The 20,844-nt window shown below is 50.6% G+C and overlaps 1 protein-coding gene across 4 annotated transcripts in view; it reads left to right on the forward strand.

Annotated features, from left to right (window-relative positions):
* acsbg2 (acyl-CoA synthetase bubblegum family member 2) overlaps nt 1-20,202 on the forward strand; it is a 30,807-nt gene extending 10,605 nt beyond the window's left edge. For all 4 annotated transcript variants that reach the window (XM_015365623.2, XM_015365621.2, XM_015365622.2 and 1 more), the window contains exons 2-15: nt 1,248-1,380; nt 2,261-2,382; nt 5,969-6,237; nt 7,035-7,123; nt 7,630-7,750; nt 8,357-8,437; nt 9,217-9,366; nt 10,262-10,438; nt 11,775-11,956; nt 12,432-12,665; nt 13,294-13,511; nt 14,283-14,422; nt 16,032-16,278; nt 17,535-20,202. In XM_015365623.2, coding sequence (XP_015221109.2) covers nt 1,268-1,380; nt 2,261-2,382; nt 5,969-6,237; nt 7,035-7,123; nt 7,630-7,750; nt 8,357-8,437; nt 9,217-9,366; nt 10,262-10,438; nt 11,775-11,956; nt 12,432-12,665; nt 13,294-13,511; nt 14,283-14,422; nt 16,032-16,278; nt 17,535-17,653 — 2,262 coding nt within the window. In that variant the 5' untranslated portion in view covers nt 1,248-1,267 and the 3' untranslated portion in view covers nt 17,654-20,202. The remainder of the gene's footprint in view (nt 1-1,247; nt 1,381-2,260; nt 2,383-5,968; nt 6,238-7,034; nt 7,124-7,629; nt 7,751-8,356; nt 8,438-9,216; nt 9,367-10,261; nt 10,439-11,774; nt 11,957-12,431; nt 12,666-13,293; nt 13,512-14,282; nt 14,423-16,031; nt 16,279-17,534) is intronic.
* Nucleotides 20,203-20,844: the final 642 nt, after the last annotated feature.

The raw sequence follows: 20,844 nt of genomic DNA on the forward strand, positions 1-20,844 counted from the left end.
TCGCTCCAGGAAAAAATCCCCTGTGAGTCCCTTTAGACAGAAGGAGCAGCCCAGTAAAATGAGTAGCGCTAATGAGGAGAGCTGTGTAAAAAGGGGGCAGTTTTCTAAGCTCCTTGGCTGTAGCATCACCTGTTATTGTAGCTTTAAACGATAAAAACAAGTCTGGAGGCTGCCGTCCAGGGGCGGGGGGGGCTGGTCCTGCCTGTCTCCGGGAGTAGCCAGGACTTTCCGATGTGCTTCCTGTCTCTGGGCTCCGCTGATGGCAGGGAGAAGGGAAAAAACGGGCTGTTAAGAAAACACCCTGCCCAAGTATGCAAACACCCGTTGCCAGAACTGCGTTTACTCTGAGCTCGTGTACCCCTGCCAATGGGTTCTGTTCCATCCCTCAGGACTGTGCGCTTCCAGTGCATCGCAGTCCAAAAAGTATTCCTCACACTTCTGCCTGCACGCTCCTGCATTCTGCGTTTTTATGGACAGTGCGTCTTTCTGTAGCGAAGCCGCTTCCCTGTTTCTGTCTGTTGGTCTCCACCTATAAATGCTTCCTCTTCAGGGCCTGCTGGCTTCAGAGGATTCAGAAAGAGGCCCTTTGTCAGGCACAGCTAGGGACTGAGATAAAGTGCCGTATCGGTGAGGATGAGGAACTGCAAGCATGAGCTTTGTGCTCGATCGGGAGACCTGGGTCACAGCAGGCTGCGTCAGTGTAGCAGGCAAGCAGAGCCCCTTCGCTGGGGTGGGGTTGCTCTCTAAGTGACGTTCCACCTCCTTATTAAAATGAGCAGACGAGAAAGCCTGCGGTGATGTCACCCATTGACCTTCACGGAAATATCAATTTATATTTGTTTTATTCGATTCCTATAGGCGGTACGGTGGCGCTGTAGTCAGCATCGCTGCCTCGCAGCTCTGGGGCTCTGCGTTTAATTCCTGGGGGGCTGTCTGTGTGGAGTCTGTATGTTCTCCGTGTGTGTGCGTGGCTTTCCTCCAAGTGCTTCGGTTTCCTCCCACAGTCCGGAGACGTACTTGAAGGTTAATTGGCTTCTGGGAAAACTGGCCCTGGTGTGATTGTGTGCCCGGGGATGAGCTGGTGTCCTGTCCAGGGGGTACCCTGCCTCGTGCCCTTGGCTTTCCCCCGTAACACAGAATTGGAAGGAGCTATTAGAAAATGGATGAATTGGGGCTTTTCTGATAAGATTTCACCCAGAGTCAAACTCTGACCTCTGACCCCTGACCCCTGTCTCTCCTGTCGGCAGTGACGCTGTGTGAGCCCGCCATGTCAGCCGCCGCCGTGTTCGAGCACGCGGGAGACCCCGGCTGCCTGCCGCCCTGCGGACCGGAGGACAGCGGCGCTTCCCTGGATGATGTCTCGGTGGAGTCGACCGCAAAGTAGGTGCAGCGCCGCCCCCCCCCCCTCTTCCCGCGAGTCGGCGTGGCCCGGAGCCCAGATCCAGACCCGGAGAGGCCCGCGGGCTGCAGGCGACCGTGTAGGCGGAGACCGGGAGACTCTGCCTGACCGCTGACGTGCCGCCGTTGTGGGCTGTGAAAATGCCGCTCTGAAATGTGTGGGCTCGTGCCTTATGAAGGGACCATTGTGAAATTAAAAGGAGTTTAGTGCTGAACGTGCTCGGTGTTTTTTTACTGCTGCGGTTTTAGCAGCCTGGGCTCTGCAGCGGCTCGTCTCGGAGAAGCTCGGGAGCGGGCTGCCAGCAGAGATCTGGGTTTCCCAACAGTAAACAGAGGGAAGTAAATGAGCGTGGCACTGCGCCCTTTGGCCCTCTGATGAAGGAAGCACATCCTGTTTGCACTTCCTCTCTCAGCTGTGAAAAACCGTCTTCCTTCACTGGAGAGAAAGGGCAGGAAAGAGTCTCACGGAGCGCAGACTGACGAGAGACACACATTGACGTCGGTGGAGCTGGGATGTTCCACTGCTGTCCAGAGATCAAATAAGGTTCCTGGGATCTGGAAAGGGGGCGGCGCAGGGGTCAGCACTGCTGCGCTGGGGCCCCGGGTTCAATTCCAGGGGTGCTGTCTGTGTGGAGTTCACATGTTCCTTCTGTTTGCACGTGGGCTTCCTCTGGGTGTTGCAGTTTCAGTCCAGGCTGAAGACATGCTGGAAGGTTAATTGGCTTCTGGGAGAACTGGCCCTGGTGTGGGCGCGAGTGGCCCGTGTGAATTCCCCCTGAAAAGGCAGTTCGAGCTTCACTGGAAATCGGAATTTCGTAAAATGAGCCCTGCCTGCCCTCCTGACGATCCCGTCTCTCCACAGAGAGTCCTCGGGGGAGGAGTCCGCCGGCGGGAGCGGAGATGAGGCGGGGACCCCGGCAGCACAGGGACCCCCGCGGGGGGAGGTGGCCGGCGCACAGGAAGACAAGCAGGCGAAGGAAAACGGTAAGGCGGAGTCGTGACGAACAAGCAGGAAAACCTTCAAAACGGACAGCGTGTTCGTGTCTAAGTCTGGTTCACGCCCATCTGGTCTTCGGTGGCCTGCGCCTTCCTGCTGTGAGCTTTGTTAACCTCTGGTCTACTGTAAGGCTTCTGTTTTCGAAAGGAAACGGGCTGCTGTGGGAAGCCCAGGAATTAGCAGCGCGCGGCCGGGGTATCTGGTTTTGCGTTTCTCTTTCGCCTGTTCACCACCCTGCTCTGGCATCCTGGCAAAAAAAAACGAGTGACCCACTCCCTGGCCAAAATATTAGGAACCCCACCACTGAATAAAACACGGGGTTTCTGCAAACAGTGAGAGCAGCTTGAGCATCTTCTGGCCCACATTCCACACGGGATTCCAGTGTGTACAGCCCAGCGCCACTTGGTTCTTCTAGAGGGGTCTGGGCCTTCCGTCGTTATTCTTGGAATGGCGTTGGAATCTGGGGAAAGGTTCCCAATATTTCGGCCAGTGGGTGTCGGAAGGGTGTCTAGCAAGAGAGAAGCGGAAAGGGAGCCCGTCAGCTGCCTGTCGGCTTTCTCGCCTTGTGATCACAGTGTCCTGAGTCATTGTTCTTATTGGTGACCCATATTACACTCAGTGTATTTACACCACAGGTTGAAGTGTAGTCAGTGTTTGTGTGTTGTACACACCATGCCCTTGGCACCGTGCTCTGCTCGAGACCCATGAGGTTCTCGGTGTTCGGCCTGTGGTTGATTTCCTTGCACCGCTGTCTCTGAGGCCTGTCCCCCTCCTCTGTGGTGCAGCACTACAAGTAAAGGGACAAGTAAACAAAACCTAAAACTGCCAAGAAAATGTCCTGGTTCTACTGTGTGCAAGGGTGCGATTCCCAGGATAACGCCTTCTCAGTGGCCTAGCGTGCTGGACAAGATCAAGTGGTTTATGTTTTGCAAGACAGGAGATGTTCTAATTGGAAACTGATTCACTTTGTTTAGAGACGAAGGTGCAATGACCTCTTAACTCTGGGCTCTAACTCTGCGCTGAACTGTCTTCTCGGTTGTTCTCGAAAAGTCTCTTGACCGCTGTGACGGCTTTCCTCCGGGTTAACCAGTGTGCTCCATTTGTCTTCAAGATCATAATCTACCAGATGCTGATGTTCTGCAGGCTGTTATACCACAGTAGCTTCTATATGAAGTAATTCTTCACAATAACAGCTTTATTAGGTTTAAAATGCGGTAATTCTTCACAATAAAATAAGTCATTCTTCACAATAACAGTTTTATTAGGTTTAAAGTACGGTCAGCTGCTTATGCAATACCTTCCCTGGTATGGCAGATTATGGAAAAATTGACAGATCAGTTTTCACCGTTTAACCCCGATTGAAGGATCTCAAAAGATAAGCAAAGTTGGACAGTACTGGGATGGGAGACCTGCAACTAAAACCAGTTGGTGAAGTGATGATAGTGGACCAGTAGGTGGCGCTCTTGCCTCTGGACCAGAATTTCCATGCCAATTCCCCAGGATGGTGACTGGGAACACTGTAGTGGGATGTTCCTTATTATGGGTAAGATGATAAAGTCCAGCGCAAATGATCATACAAGGTCCTGTGGCACTCTTTGGAAGGGTAGGGGTGTGAACCTCAATATCTTGGCTAAATTCCACTGTGGGCTTGCAAAATCTGCCCAGCCCCCCGCAGTTCAACTGGTGAAGCAGTTTCCCACTTCTCTGCTTGGTCTGCGCCACTATACAAGTGCAGTCGGCTCGTTAATACAAATCTGACACTGCTAACGAAAACACAGCGTGCTGGGCCCAGAGGAAGCAGTGGCCCACGGAGTATGAAGTCTGCTGTATATGGTCTCTTCCCTCAGAGCTTTGACATACAAGTCCAGCAGGTGAGCTGATAAAATGAGTTGGCCACTTTTGCATGGCGAGACCCTGAGAATCCTGCACGCCGCTGTCTGAGGGGTTGAACTCTGTGTCTGGTGTGAAAAGCCCGCGGGGGAATTTCACGCCGGCTCTCTGTGGGAGGGGGAAGGGGCGGGGTAGCTCTGTGTGGGAGGGGGAAGGGGCGGGGCAGCTCTCTGTGGGAGGGGAAGGGGGCGGGGCAGCTCTCTGTGGGAGGGGAAGGGGGCGGGGCAGCTCTCTGTGGGAGGGGAAGGGGACGGGGCAGCTCTCTGTGGGAGGGGGAAGGGGGCGGGGCAGCTCTCTGTGGGAGGGGAAGGGGGCGGGGTAGCTCTCTGTGGGAGGGGGAAGGGGCGGGGCAGCTCTCTGTGGGAGGGGAAGGGGGCGGGTAGCTCTCTGTGGAATGGGGAAGGGGGAAGGGGCGGGGCAGCTCTCTGTGGGAGGGGAAGGGGGCGGGGTAGCTCTCTGTGGGAGGGGGAAGGGGGTGGGGCAGCTCTCTGTGGGAGGGGAAGGGGGCGGGGTAGCTCTCTGTGGGAGGGGAAGGGGGCGGGGCAGCTCTCTGTGGGAGGGGAAGGGGGCGGGGTAGCTCTCTGTGGAATGGGGAAGGGGGAAGGGGCGGGGCAGCTCTCGCGCTGGCGCCCCGCCAGGCTGTGACCCGCGGGGGGCCCCGCCGCACGGCTCGTGGCGAGAGTGTGGTCGCGCCGTCCCCCTGGCCTCTCGCATCACTGACGCGGACGGGGGGCAATGAAAAGGCCTTTGTCGGAGCTCCGCCGCGTGGTGCGTCGACTCCGCGGGCGCTGGGGCCGGCAGTTCACTCTGAGCTGCCAGTCCGCCCGTCTTGCCAGCTCGGCTCTCCCGACCGGAACAAAGAGCCATTCAGCTCCGGAAGCTAAACCTTTCTGGCCTCCAGGATGTGTCCCGAGAGCCCTGTGAGCGGGATCAGGGAGCGGATCTGGGACCGTGTGCTCTCGCACCCGGATCAGGCTTTACTACGCCGGTCTTGGATGTCATACTGTCTTCGTGCCCCCCACAGATATCCCAGTGGTCACCGCAACAGATCTTGCGCGATAAGGAAACGGTTTAAATATCATTTTCATCAGGAAAAGGTTTATTTATAAAGGTAATGGAGTTGAAATAGTCCTTCTTGCTTATGTTTGAATCCCTGAATTAAAGAAACACGCATACGTTTGTGTTTCAGTAACATTGCAGAAAAAAAGGTGATTCAAAGTTGAACACGTTTAAAAAAAACAAAAGCGTATTAATAGCAGATAGTTGCAGAATGACTGAATAAAAATAATTGGACGTACAGTAGCATCCACGTCCTTAGTACAGTGGCATTGTGAGTGTGCGCTGAAAGTAAATTTAAAAACCTTTGGCTACAGTGTGTAATGTGCATTGTGCAGTTTCACTTGTCGAGATTCGACAGTGTACAAGTTTGCCTCGTCTCCTCTCTGGAATCGGTGAAGCAAAGAGCAACCGGATACAGGTTCAGGCTAGAAGCAATTTTGTTGTTGTTGCCATACCCAGAGAGACGGGGACAGGGACATTTGGAAATTGACTTAATCTGTGGCGGAGAACACCTGTGTTCACAAGCTGGGGCGTCGGGACCCCAGCTGCACGTCTGCTGGCGTGTGCGCGTCCGTCCGTCCGTCTGCCTGCGGGGGTCCTGACCCCAGAGCCTCTCGCCTGCAGGGGACGTCCGGCGCCCCGACTCTCTGGACCTGAGCTCCTCCAAGCTGCAGCTGTGGACGTCGCAGAGGGACGGGCTGGTGAGTCTGCGGACGGCCGAGTCCGGCCCGGCGGCCGAGCCGCCCGTCACCGTCGACCAGATGTTCCGCGACGCGGTGAGGAATTACGGGGACCAGACCGCCCTGGGGTGGAAGGAAGCAGACCGCTGGACCACGCTGACGTTCAAGGAGTACTACGAGAAGTGCAAAACGGCAGCCAAGAGCTTTTTGAAGGTAAGCTGCCACTGCAGGCCAGCCTTAAGAGCGTGGTTTCTGGGCGGACTGGTCTGGGTCTGGAGGGCAGCAGGCTTTGCACATCCGCTGCAGTTACCAGCAGCGCCAGACCTGTGCAGGAGGCTGAAATCGCTCCTGTGATGTCTTAATTGTGTTATTTTCAACTTCTTCCTGGGGACCTGTGCTGCTAAACAAGACCTGTGAGGAGCAGCCCTGAGGTCCTCACTGCGCTGCTATCGAATGCCCAGCTTTGTGTGTCCGGTTCTGATCACTAGGAACAGTAGAGTGACCAGACCGAGAATTGGGCATTTACTGTTTTAATACACAAAACATAGGCTAAAACTACACAAGGGACATGGTCATCAAAATACATAATAACATACTGTGCGAATCATGCTATAACAGAATAAGCTGGAATAAGCAAGATCTACAATAATATAAAGGGAATAAAGGAAGGGGAGTAGAAGAAAGAGGAATAGGGGAGCCAATCTATTAAGGGTAGAAATAAAGTTCATGTGCCTCCTTTACATGCTTAACCCTGCAGTGGCCAATCCACAAGGATTTGGTGACCTTTAACACCTCGTTTTTGAAAATGCTTGAAGAAAAACAGCCCCCTGGTGCTGAGAGTCAGATCAGATCGATGTGTTTTTCCCCACACATTTACCATTGAGCAGATGCACTTGTGACTGATTGTGACTGAGCACTGAGCATGGTTTTCTGGGGATTAGGGAAAATCCAGTATTTCCTGTTACTCTTGAGCTTTATTCTTGAGCTGAGTTGCATCATCTTTTTTGCAGCTGGGGCTGGAGCGTTACCATGGAGTGGGCATCCTGGGATTCAACTCCGCGGAGTGGTTCATATCCGACATCGGCGCGATCCTGGCAGGGTGAGTTATCACCCCGTCCTCGCGGGGATTTCGTTTTCGTTTCCCTGGCACTGTTGTGTCCGAAGGCTCTAAAATAACTGTCCAGGTACGCAAAGGCAAGGACAGCGGCCGTAGTGTGGAAGCCCCAGTGGTGAGTGTGGGAAGGCTCACTGGAGCAGTTCTGATCTAGAATCTCACTGCCTCCACTCCACACCGGGCGGTGCAGCATGCAGACGAGACGTCTTCAAACGTGCACCAGAGAAGTCGTGAGTGAGAGAGGATTTGATCTGTGCTGCGTGTTCGCTTGCTGATTGACCCAGGAATCTTGCACAGAAGGTTCTTGAAGCTGCTCTGGGAAATTGGATTCGAGATGGGTCAGCTTCCTGTTCCACACATCCCCAGGTGTGCAGAGGAGAGCCTCCTGCTCTCAGGAGTTTGGCCTTGCGGTGCGAGGATTCCCCCTGCTCCCCGGTCCGGCTCCTTCTCTACCTGCGGTAACCGCCGGTGTCTCTCCTGTCATTTTGCAGGGGGTTTGCTGTGGGCATCTACACCACCAACTCGCCCGAGGCCTGCCAGTACGTGGTGGAGAACAGCAAAGCCAACATCCTGGTGGTTGAAAACCACAAGCAGCTCCAGAAGATCCTGCAGGTAATCCCCCGCCTCGCGACCTGGTGCATCCGAGTCCGCAGGCGTACCGCGCCAATCGGGGATCAATGCCGCATGTGCGATGTTAAAAAGAGAGAGTGGCTCTCACACAAGGCGTGTCGCCCTGGATCTAGGGGAGCGTTTTCTGTCTGTGGCTCAGCAGCGCAGTGTAGTCGTGTCCCAACAGGAGGAGGAAGAGCTTGTGTTGTCCTTTATTTCAGCTGGCAGCGCCAGTGACTCTGCTGTAGCTCCAATTACACTGTTTAAAGGCTTCAGTGTAACAGTATGACATACACCTCAGCACCGTGCACTATTTAATATGATCTTTCTTCTATGTCATTCCAAATTTGAAGAAACAAGCAAATCTAAAATGTGCAAATACACTTTTTCTTGCCTTTGAAACTTAAGGCTATTCCGATGCCCCAGTTTTACAACTTCCTAACAGTTGATCTGACTAATTGAAAGCCCTTCATTGTCTACCAGGTTACTGGGTTATTTTTTTGTTGGTACTGTAATTTAAGCTGAGGAATTAAGAACCGTTACAAACGAGGAGGCTGTTCAGCCCAGATAGCTCGTGGTGTCATAGATGTTCCCTCGTCTCTCTTGTAGATTCAAGACAAGCTCCCACATTTGAAAGCCATAGTCCAGTACAAAGATGCACTGAAAGAGAAGAGACCAAACCTATACACGGTAAGTTTTTCCTTACCTTTGTGAAAACCTCGATGGTTCGTTGCTGCTTGGGGTCTATAAATCATGAACAGTGCAGAACAGTCTTAACTTTTAATTTCCTGCACAGGCCTGGGGTTGTGGTGAACAATATTTATGCTCCAGGTCTGTGGGCTGAGAACTGTTCACAAGGACGTTGGCAAAATCCTGCATGCCATATTGTCACAACAACATTTATAATAACCCGGGCGTCGGATTCAGGGATGAAACTGACTCAAATTAGAATGCAGAAATACATTTAGAGATTTCCTCTAGGGTTATTATACTTTTTTTTCCAGCTGTGCATTCAATGCGAATGGACTCTGTTAGAAGTGATAGTGCCACAGGTCGTGTGACTGCAGTGTGTCAGACAGACAAAACCAAGAACCCAAGACAGTCTCCCAGCCAGATAATGGCACTTCTTCATAAACACTCACAACAGTATAATCAGCGATGTATTAAAGAGTTTACATTTCAGAAGTAAACTCTTGGTATGACACAGGGGTATCTAATCCTGGGCCTGCAGAGTTGGTTTGTCTTCAGGATCTCATTCTGACTCTTCATGAGCTGATGTAATTGTTTATTGATGTCTGAGCTGATGTAATTGTTTATTGCGTTTAGGAGACAAGTGAAGCTCACAGTTTGTTTTATCACACAACTTTACAAGAAGCAGAAGCCTGCACCCGTTTGTCAACGACTGGGGTGCGGCAGTGTTCTGTCTCCGGAGCGCTAACCCCTGTTGTGTGTGGCTCTTGCGCCGACAGTGGGCCGAGTTCATGGAGCTGGGGAAGGACGTCCCCGACTCCGAGCTGGAGGAGGTCATCAGCTCCCAGAAGGCCAACCAGTGCTGCACTCTGATCTACACCTCGGGGACCACAGGCCAGCCCAAGGGAGTCATGCTGAGCCACGACAATGTGAGTCGGCCCCGCGCCCTGGCGCTGCCCGCTCCTGCTCCAGCTCCAGCGGGCGCTGTTGGCGGGGGGCTGTGCTGGTGTTACTGGCCTCCACTGTTCACCAGTACGATGGGTTGCCTGCTCAGTATGCACGAGCTAGCGAGCGCTCTTTTTCTTCTGATTGAGTGTTTCTCCCAATGAGATACAGGCTCTCCCGGCTACTCAACCCACATAAATATAACCACCACAAATTATACAATACAAATATATACAACACTGGTAACTTTGTATGTCAGCTAAGTGCATCTTTAAATACTCCTCCCTTAAATAACTTTAATTTCTGCAGGGTTTATGGATGATGTATTTGTTCCACTTTTTATTGCAGAATAGAACATATTATATTGCTAAGTGTGCTAATGTCAGCTGTGCAGTGCGTAGGATATGACAGGAAACTACTGCCATTAAAGTGTAAAATACTGAGCACCATAAGGCGCAAGAGTGAAATAACACTTTCAAAAAATGGGATTTGTGAAACATTTTCCAGAGCCAAACACTTACAAAAGTTAGGGACTGTCTTTATAGGTCTGTCCTTGATACACTTGGTATAGGAGCCATGTGAGATTAGAACTAGAGTATCCTACTTAGGAGCACTCAATAACCCAAGACTAGTGGCAGACAGAGGCCGTGAAAGTCCAGGACACTGTCCCAGATATTGGTCAGACTGTGGTAAGACTGCATTTTTCCCTTTGACATGAGCGTGTACTCTTTGGCTGCTAACATTATTGCCTGCTGTGTAAGGTACGAGAAGGGCTGCTGTAGTCCGTGCTTTCCTGTTATTACTCTGCTCGGCTCTGAGAGAGCTGTGCATTTGTCTGGGTTTCGCTTGGCCGGTAACCTGGCCCTCTCTCCCCGGCAGCTGACCTGGACTGCCTTGGCCACCGCCAGGACCGTGCGGCTGACCGACGCCCGCGTGAGCCAGGAGGTGGTGGTCAGCTACCTGCCGCTCAGCCACATCGCGGCGCAGATGATCGACATCTGGCTGACCATGAGGGTCGGGGGGGCCACCTACTTCGCCCAGCCTGATGCCCTGAAGGTGAGAAAGCGCCGTTCCCATCTGGGGCCTGCATTTCACAGCTGGAAGAAGACTGAACACATCTGCAATGAACTTCCCTCTCCCCCTTATCACAGTCTCTCTCTCCCTTTTGTTCTCTTCTGGCAGTTTTAGTTTTTGACTACACTGTGACGAGGAGTGGTACTACTTCTGTGTTGTTTTCTCAGAATCTCATTTATAGACAGCTCAGATTCCCTAGAACCTCACAGTTGCCGTTCACAAAAGATCTTTTGCGCTTAAGGTGGGGTAGTTCAAATCTGACGTTTTTATGTTGCATAATCGAAATCGGAGAATGACGTGCTCTGGCGCAGTTCTAGCTTTTTTGTGAGATAACAGGATAACAGATGCCACTGCTCGTCCCTAATTCCTGAAGTGAATGAAAATCATTTTACTGTTCGCTAATAAAGCTGAAAAAAAAATTAAAATATCAGACGGGCTTCCCAGGGCACGCTCTGAAAATAGACTCAGACGTCAGCTCTCTTATCCTTCTTTTCAGTGTGCATCACCGAGAGGATGTGATACAACTTCCCCAGTTTTCTGTATCCATTGCTCCCTGAGGCTCTTAAAACAGCTGGCCAGATCAGGAAGTTTCCCTTTGGAGTGGCTCATCTGTCATGCAGCTCATTGTCGACCGCCTTAAAAGCCATATAACGCCCAATTGAATTAATTTTCTAAATGCACTGGGTATCTGAACAGACCCTCTGTTCGTCCTGCAGTCCAGTACCACTGCTGATACCATTTGAAGATCCCGGCTCAGTGTCATAAAGCACAAGCTTGTTGTCTGTCTGCTACAAACAGGCAATTTGTTGCCTTTTAGGATCCTATTAAAACAGGTGATTTAAATACCACCTACAACTAAACAGCCGAGCTAATTTTTTTAAGATCGTTATGCGTTAAACTGCAATTTTAAACTGCAGATTTGCATTTGTCCTTTAATAAAATTTAATTACAACAGGTGTATTCGCAACTGACTATGAACGACCACATAGACTGCTGCATGTTGACACTATACACGCTGTAGCATCTAAAGTTTCAGCAAACGTTGTCGCCAGACATTGTATAAGGGGACTTTTCTCTCGCCACTTCAAAGGCTTTTGTGGAACTGAGCAATCCAGCCATGGAGAAGAGAACTGTCTTTCCTGTTTGGCTCTTGGGGGGGATGTGTCACTGGAAATCTCCTTGCCGAGCCCTGACGGAGATCATAGGCTCTGGGGGCTTCAGAGTGCCCAGACGGGCCATAGGCGATTGAGAGGCTGGGAGTCTGGGGTCCGAAGCCCCCCCACTCACCTCCTCTCGGCCGCGTGGCTGTCCTCCTCAGGGCTCGCTGGCCAACACGCTGCGGGAGGTGCGGCCCACGGCGTTCATGGGCGTCCCGCGGGTGTGGGAGAAGATGCAGGAGAAGATGAAGTCCGTGGGGGCCAAGTCCTCCGCTGTGCGCAGGAAGGTGGCAGCCTGGGCCAAGGACGTGGGGCTGCAGACCAACCTGAACAAGATGCACGGGTGAGCGTGGGGGTGGGGGTGGGGGTGGGTGTGTGGTATCCACAGGTACCTGCAGCCGGTCGAACACAGCGTCTTGTTTTTTTAAATGGCTTGACTGGGGGGAAAATCCCACACCGTTTCCCTAAACGACCAGTGCTCCTTTTGGATGTTAAGTCAGCAATATCTCTGCAACCTGTTTGACAAATTATAGGCTGCTCAAATTCTGAGTCAGCTTAAAGTCCGACTCGGCCACGATTTTAAATTGCAAGCTCCAGCTCCGAGCTGAGCCGTGAGCGTGAGTTTTGGCTTTGCCCGGAGTGAGTCACTGCTAACGCCCCCCTGTATGCTGTATCTGCTCTGTGACTCAGCGGAGGGGAACTGGGGGAGTTTTAGTGGATGACACATCTCGTCTTGTGTGACTCGGCAGCTCCTGGGGTTATTTCGCCAGGTTGCGGTGAGGCAGGTTAAACTGATTCCTCTTCCTCCCTGATGCTAGCCATGCCTCCACGCCCCTCAACTACCGCCTGGCTAAGAAGCTGGTGTTTAAGAAGGTGCGCAAGGCCCTGGGGCTGGACCGCTGTACCAAGTGCTACACGGGCGCCGCTCCCATCACCAAGGACACCCTGGAGTTCTTCCTCAGCTTGGACATCCCCGTGTACGAGCTGTACGGCATGAGCGAGAGCACCGGCCCGCACACCATCTCCCTGCCCGACGCCTTCAGGCTCACGAGGTGAGGAGCCCGGCGGTGTTCCCCCGGCGGGGCTGCGAGTCAGGGGGCAGGCTGAGCAGCGCCTGTGTCTGTGGTCTGCGTGCTGCGGGTACGAGGGAACACGGGGGCCGAGCGAGCCTCTCAGGGAGGACCAAAGGCAGCTGTGTCTTCATGTGTCAAAGAGGCAATGAGTACCAGCTGCCACTTATTCCCCACATCACTCCTGGGCCCGGAGTGGCGGCTGACACTTGCTCTGCACCGAAACTCTAAACAGACGTGAACTGCAGGGGTGCTGTGCTTCTGCCAAAAATAGGCCAGTTCCAAGGACTGTTTGCCTGCATCTAGGCACTGTTAATTCATATGCATGATCGCATGCTTTTTGATGACAGTCCTGCACTGTTTGCCTGGAGCCCTTGGTGTAAGCTGTCCAGCTTGTGACCAATGAGTCTCGAAAGAGCACCGGAGCTGTGGGGTTGGTGCACCACGTTTCTAACTCGCTGTTCGGGAAGGACGGAGGACTGGGAGGACCCGAGTCACACCTGATTGGTTTATGGTTTAGCTGACAAATCTGGCCTCCGGTCACCAGGTGGCGCTGCAGCCTGTGTTCATGCCCCCCTCCCCTTCAGTCCTGTGGGTCTCTCCTCCGCAGCTGTGGCAAGGTGATCCCCGGCTGCGAGACGAAGATCTCCAACCCTGACAGCGAGGGCAACGGCGAGATCTGCTTCTGGGGGCGGCACGTCTTCATGGGCTACCTGGGCATGGAGGACAAGACGGAGGAGTCGCTGGACTCCGAGGGCTGGCTGCACTCGGGGGACCTGGGCAAGCACGACCAGAACGGCTTCCTCTTCATCACCGGCAGGATCAAAGGTACGATGGTGGGGCAGGCTGGGACAGCGGCTGTCCAGGGCGGGGCTCTCGCCTTCAGAGGACCCTAAGATCATCACCAGCTGGAAAGAAAGCATTTTTACTGTCGGCTCAGTTTGGGAGCGTCAGTACATAGTAGTCAGCAGGATCAGTATTAGCCTGCAGCAAGGTGAGCAATTCCCTGCTAACATTTTTTGCGTTCCTTTATCATCTTTTTGGCACGTTTCTGTTTTCATATTCCTGGACTCAAATGAGGTATTTATCTAACTTGGTAAAGTTACAACAATATGGTAAAAGTTTATTGTACCATAAAAAATACTTTTGCAATTATGAGGTGATAATGCAGATGGTGATCTGCGCAGTTTCATAATGTAGAACACAGTGATGCATTTCCGTGCTGTAAGAGTGAAGTTATCTGACCTTTATGACCCTCGCTGCGCTAGTTGTGTTTGACACACGGATATCCATCCAAATTAGACACACATGACAAAAATATAACTGATTTTGAGATAAAGAGGAGAACAGGTACTTGTCGTAGCACACTCCTTGAAAAGTCTGTTGTTGAAGATTTATGGGACAAACAGCCAGTAACTAATAATAACATTAAGTGTGGCGATGTTTTTGTATTATTTTGAAAGAGGGAGTACCCTCGCCACAGCCGGGAGTTAACGGATTGGGTGGGGTTGCTGTAGAGGCTCTGCTCATCTCCGAGGGAGGGAGGGAGAGCTGAGGCCTGAGGCCTGGCTGGGCTTCATGGCCATGTTGGTGTTTCAGAGCTCATCATCACAGCGGGAGGAGAGAACATCCCCCCCGTGCCCATCGAGGATGCTGTCAAGGAGACCGTGCCCATCATCAGCAACGCCATGCTCATCGGGGACAAGAAGAAGTTCCTGTCCATGCTCCTCACGATTAAGGTGCTACATGTTTGCTTTAGTCCTGGGGGGGGAGGGTGTTAGGTGGGGAGAAATGAGGGTATTTCTTTGTGTTGATGGGAGTGGACCAGGGATAATAAAGCAGATGTCGTCTGAGGGCGCTGTGTGCGGTCTAGCATCTGTCACTGCTGCTGGCACCAGAGCAGGGCTGTGCTTGTCCAGTCCTGATGAAAGGCCATCAGTGATGTATTAAGAGTTTACAATTCAGAAGTATCCTGGTATGGCACAGGGGTGTCTAATCCTGGTTCTGCAGGGTTGGTGTGTCTTCAGGATCTTATTCCCAGCTGGTTACCAGTTTAACTGGACCGATTTAACCGATTTTCTCTCACATACCCACCTAGTACTATGGGTATTTTGTATTTCTGGTGTTTAAATAAAAACTTTTTTAAGAAGCCCACAGCGCACTATTCCATCCGGGTACTAGGGAAGCCTCACTGGCGGAAATGGGATTCTATAAAAATGAGTGTCATTAATGTGATTTTTATCAGGGCACTGTACAAGACAAGTCTTCAGGCCTATAGATCCTATGATCCTGTACGATTCATGAATACAGTGTAACGGACCGGCCGACATACAGGTTGTGCGATCTTTAGCTCAGCTGGCAAGACCGTTCATGTAGGGTGGAATCGGCGAGGGCACAAGCCCTAGAACCTGAATCCGTTACAATAACAAAAGGACAGACAATGAAATATGGGCTATTTCGAAGTCGCAATTACGAGATATAAAGTCGCAATTACGAGATATAAAGTCGCAATTACGAGATACCATAACGTGTTTTTTTTTTTACTCCCTGGCGGAAACAGGCTTCCATACAGTACAGTGTTACTGAAATTACTATATATGTAAATCGTTTTGAGAAAATACCTACCATAGTTGTTGATTTCAGCATTGGTTCTTATTCCTGAACTGTTTTTTATGAAAACTGAAAGTCCACACTGCCCTCTTGTGGCCAAGTGTAGTATTTTTGTCTGTAGTTTTTCCACTATGCTTTTTCCTCTAAATATTTGGCTATCACTGTGAATTCAGGCTTGATAGGCTGCCCCGTGATAGACAGGTGTCAGTCATGTATCTGTCCATACAGTGTGGGCTCTAGGCTGTCAGGACAAGCACCTAACTAAATGTCTTTCTTCTGTTACTAGCTGTAAGGAATGGTATAAAGTAGGCTATTTTGGTTATTTTAAGTTACAGAATCAAATAAGAATTTATTCACAAGGTGCACAGACACCTTATTTAAAAGGCGCTTTCTCTTTCTTACTTGCAATGAAAGATCTTCCTGTCTGCCTGACATGGCCTCTTAATAGACACTTGCTAACGTGCTTGGTTTGAGAACGATTATTGAAGCCAATGTGTTAATTTTAGTGAGATTACAGGCAAAATAGTGAATATGCATAAGATCCCTTTGAGTCATTTCTGTGTCCGGGTGTTTCCAGCCCCAGTTTCATTTCCAGTGAACAGTTTTTAAAAGCTAGCCTGGGGCTCTGCAGGACCAAGGCAGCAGCTTCTCCGGGGGCGCAGGAGCACCCCTGTGTAATGGTGGTCTGTTGGTGCCATGTTCTGACCTCTGACCCCCACCTGCTGTCTCCCCTCGCAGTGCAACGTGAACCCCGATACTGGGGACCCCGAGGACGAGCTCACCCCCGAGGCCCTGGACTTCTGTCAGAAGCTGGGCAGCACGGCCACCAAGGTGTCGGACATCACGGGGAGCAAAGACAGGGCGGTGTACACCGCCATCCAGGAGGGCATCAACCGCGTCAACGAGCAGGCCACCTCCAACGCCCAGAAGATCCAGAAGTGGACTCTGCTGGAGAGGGACTTCTCCATCCCCGGGGGCGAGCTGGGTGAGTGACACTGCCCTGCCACTGCCCCACTCCACACTGCCCCACTGCCCCGCATCAAACTGCCCTGCCCCACTGGTCTGCTCCTCACTGCCCTGCCCCACTGGTCTGCTCCTCACTGCCCCACTCCACACTGCCCCCCTGCCCCCCTGCCCCACTGGTCCCTCCACACTGCCCCACTGGTCCCTCCACACTGCCCCACTGGTCCCTCCACACTGCCCCACTGCCCACTCCACACGGCCCCACTGCCCCGCATCAAACTGCCCTGCCCCACTGGTCTGCTCCTCACTGCCCTGCCCCACTGGTCTGCTCCTCACTGCCCCACTCCACACTGCCCCCCTGCCCCCCTGCCCCCCTGCCCCCCTGCCCCACTGGTCCCTCCACACTGCCCCACTGGTCCCTCCACACTGCCCCACTGCCCTGCTCCACACTGCCCCCCTGCCCCCCTGCCCCGCTCCACACTGCCCTGCCCAGCTCCACTTCTTCCCCTCCTGAGAGATGCAGGCTCAGACCTGCGCAAGGTCAGGACACACTGAACAGAAAACACTCCTCCGTTTCCCACCTGGGGGTTAACAACCCTGCTGTTTTTGAGAAGGGTGCAGTGTTGCGATTTGCTCAGTGCAAACTGCCTGTGTTTATGGCTCCACAATTTAATTTACTGTCAACAGTGTGGGGTAGAAAAATCATACCCTCCCCCCCCCGCTACCTGATTGCTAGTTCCTGTTCTGTGGTGAAGGTCCTCTTTGTCACAGTGAACGTACTGCTTGCGCAAGCTGAAAACAAAGGTTCTGCACATTGAGTACTTATTGCACAGCCCTGCTGAAATTCCCTGCCAAGCCCATGTGCCCTATAAGGAGTTAAAGCTCCTGCTTGAGCAAGACATTTCCACAGAGAGATCCCACTGTGCCGTCATTCTGGAATGAACCGTCCAGGAAGTGAGTAAAGCACGCTCACTGGACACGTCTTGGCAGTGTCCCACTGCTTGACATGTTGGGACTCTGCAAGCGGCCTGAGCTGGATGCAGCCCGGATTCCACGCGGTTTGGAAATGTTTGCAGTGCACTCCTGCCCCCTTGTCTCCGAGCTCGCCTCTGCTCCAGGACAGGATTGATCTGGGCTGCTCTGACCCGGGGCAGGCGGGGACTTTCACCCGGGTGGAGCCTCCTTCGGTTCCAGCCGGCAGTGAATGTCAGGAGAACAGTCTGTCGGGTGGTTTTTGTTAAGATGGCTAACTGTTCCCTGCTTGGTGTGTTGTTGCAGGCCCTACCATGAAGCTGAAGAGACCAGTGGTCATGAAGATGTACAAGGACCAGATCGACAACTTTTACAAAGACATTGTTACCCCAAGTACCCCCGACAATCCCCTGCCCCCAAAATAGGCCCCCCGTACCTGCTGGTTCCCCCGACTGACACACACAGTCCCTGTACAGATCCCAGCATAAGCTTCCTCCTGCAATAACCTGTTTCCTGGCATCTTTTTTTTTTGGGCTGTTGTAAAAACATATATGAAATACTATTGTAAAATTGTCATTATATTTTTAAAATATTTATTAAAATGCCGAGATTATTGCTATACAGTAATTTAATTAAGGTCATTAATTGGGAACAAATTTTTATTTGCTGTGTTTCATCTGAAGGTGTAACTGTAGTGGAGAAAAGTCGTGTTCAGAGAGGTGCTGTAGTATAGGGATATACAAGGAAAAACAAGAAAATCTGGGATGAAACATGTAATTTATTTCCAGTGTTTGTTTCCATGTTTTTTACGGACTAGATCAGAGGTGGTGTTATTGTCTTAGTTATCCAAAGGTGGAGTTGTGCAATACAGAGTTGATTCTTGACTTCGAAGCCAAACAGTCCCATCGGTCAAAGATTTCGTCCCTCTTCAGCCACAGAGCAGCCTCGCCTGTTGGTGGCCACGCACTGTCTCAGCAGGGATGGTTATTTTCTTCTTGGCCACATGCAATGAAGTACTGCGCCACCTGAGAAGCCATAATTATTTTGCTTGCTTTCACTACTGTTTAAAAATGTTTCTTTTTTTTTAATTGTCCCATATGACTGTGATCACAGCACTCACCTATCAAATGTTAGCATTTAGTTTTCATGCCAGTTGTCTTGTACAGGTCATTTTCCTACCTTTCCTTACTTTGAGTGTTTGAGGTTTCAGCCGATTCGCTCTCTCGTGCTGCTGTGGCATGAGGTGCATATGAAGTACAAGGTGCAGTATGGGCTTTTCTGAATGTCATGGCTGCCCCACTGAAAGAGCAGATTGCCCCACAGCTGTGCTGAAATAAAAAGACCCCATGGGGCCTTGAACTCCTGAATCTAAGCCCTACCTGTATGAAGAACCCAGTGTTCACGGAGGAGGTAAATGTATTGTGTTGTAGATGATGCTGTTTGCATTTTATGAAAATCAGCTGTTGAAGGTGTGGTTGATGAAGTGTCTATGTGCAGATTTGACAGGCTGGGCATGTAGTCTACACCAGGACTGTCCTGACTGCAGGCCCTCCAGTCTCCTTTGCATTTCTTTACTGTAGCCTACACATAAACTGATCTTGTTAACTCGCTACTGAGTGAACTGGGAGCTAGCTATCGCAGAACAGGGGTAGGAATGGAGTGGCTTGGCTTTTGCAAGAAGAAAACTAATTACTTCCTGCTCTTTAAGTTCAGATGATTTGAAAGATTTTTGTCAGAAGCTCTCAAGTGAGTGTCCATATTGAAGTGTCTGTGTATGTAGCTACATTGCAAGCATGTCCAGAGAGGGACACGTTCAATTCGGATTTAAAAAGATTGTTCAGGTTTTAAATCTATTATGCATAGAGCTTTTGAGAACCTATGATTTTCAGTAATTCAGTCTGTCTTATTACCCCTACTGCTCTTGTGAGATGTGCTGAGCTAGTGCTGTAATTATTTTCTAAAATTCATTAAGTTTACTGAAAAGCGGCCAAAACAGCAAAAATGAAATATTGCAAATAGCATGTTAAAAAGAAAGTTTAGCATGTAATAATATTCTGAAAAACTTTCGACTTTTGTAGACATGGGTGGATACTGCACATTGGTGGTGGTGGAGGGGAGTCCCCATTACCTGTAAAGCGCTTTGAGTGGAGTGTCCAGAAAAGCTCTATATAAGTGTAAGCAATTATTATTATTATTATTATTATTATGGGTAAAAGAACATTGTATTATCAAGTTTCAAGGGGCAGCTTGCTTGCAGAGGTGCACTGTGAGACAGTGAAGGGACATCTGACGAACTCGGGCTGTTCAGCTGTAGAAAACAAATTGCATGCTAATTCAGAAAAGGCACTCCTCCTGTCCTTCCTTTCTTTTCTTTCAAGAGCTTTATACTTGCTCTGTATGATGAATTGAGACATGAAGGTGAGACTTGTACATTTCTACTCATCTTTCCTTACCAGCTCATCTTTTTTCTTCCTGTCCTTGGTTTCCAGCTGTGAAATCAAAACTAGCCAAAAAGGAATGTGTATTTCAGCTTGGAGTCATGAGATTTAAACATTTGCTATGAAACGTTTTCAAGTGCTAAGCCATTTTGTTGTGTAGTTTCTGACAGTGACACTAGTGATGCAGGAGCACTAATGTTGTGCAGGGTTGATGTAAAGGACTAACTCTGAACTGCTGGTTAGTGTTGGTCGTCTTTACCTCGTGATCATAGCAAAGCCAAAGGAATTCTGTCTCCAGGAGGGAAAAATATTGATGCACAGCTGGCCTGCTGTTGTACTGGCTCTTCCTGATTCTCAAAACGTCTGTTTGAAGGCAGCTTTAATGTGAAAGAGAAGAACTTGTGCTTTTTTTTTAACCTGTGGTCTGTTGAATAAAATGTGTAGGAATGTTTTGCACTTGCAAAATAAGTATAAGCAGAACTGTGTGTGTAGCTGTGTTCTCTGTGCATCCTTTAGAAATAAACAGGAGAAATGTATTTTTGTTTCTGCCTCCTCTTCTTCTCTGCTGTGTGCATGTCCAAATGTCTCCCTCAATTCTACCAAAACGCATCTGTCTGTCTTCACTATGAAACACAATGAGCAACCAGAAAAAAGAGGGAGCAGAGGAGTTTTGGGTTCAATTACATATCTTGTTCACCTACTCTGGTATAAACTCTAGTCTGTCCAGCACATTTTTTTTAACAGATCTCTTTAACTCTCCAGCCTCCTTATAACCAGGAAAGGTATCATTTTGTCCAGTTAAGTAAATGAGTTACATTTCATTAAAGAAACCCAGAAGCCTGGTCCCCTGCAACTAGTGTTGTACCTCTGCTGTGCACATTCGTGTTTGTTCCTGTGCTCAGGGCAGACCAGACTAGTCAAGGCTAGGCTGCCACGAGCTCTGCTGCTTTCATTGCAAGCCTTAAATGATCAAGGAACAGACCTGGAAAATCTGCGTTTATAATTCAATCCAGCCCCTCAAAAGGTTGGCTGTAATCCAGGAGCAGGGCTGTAGACTGACCTAACCCTAGCCCTGTCAGCCCAGACCCGTCTCCACTGCGCTGCCACAAGCAGTGGACTGAATAAGATCCCCACCATCTGGATACTGGATAAATCCCATCACTGAGGAAACACTGTAT

This window comes from Lepisosteus oculatus, chromosome 29 (genome assembly GCF_040954835.1).
Source record: "Lepisosteus oculatus isolate fLepOcu1 chromosome 29, fLepOcu1.hap2, whole genome shotgun sequence".
Lineage (NCBI taxonomy): Eukaryota > Metazoa > Chordata > Actinopteri > Semionotiformes > Lepisosteidae > Lepisosteus > Lepisosteus oculatus.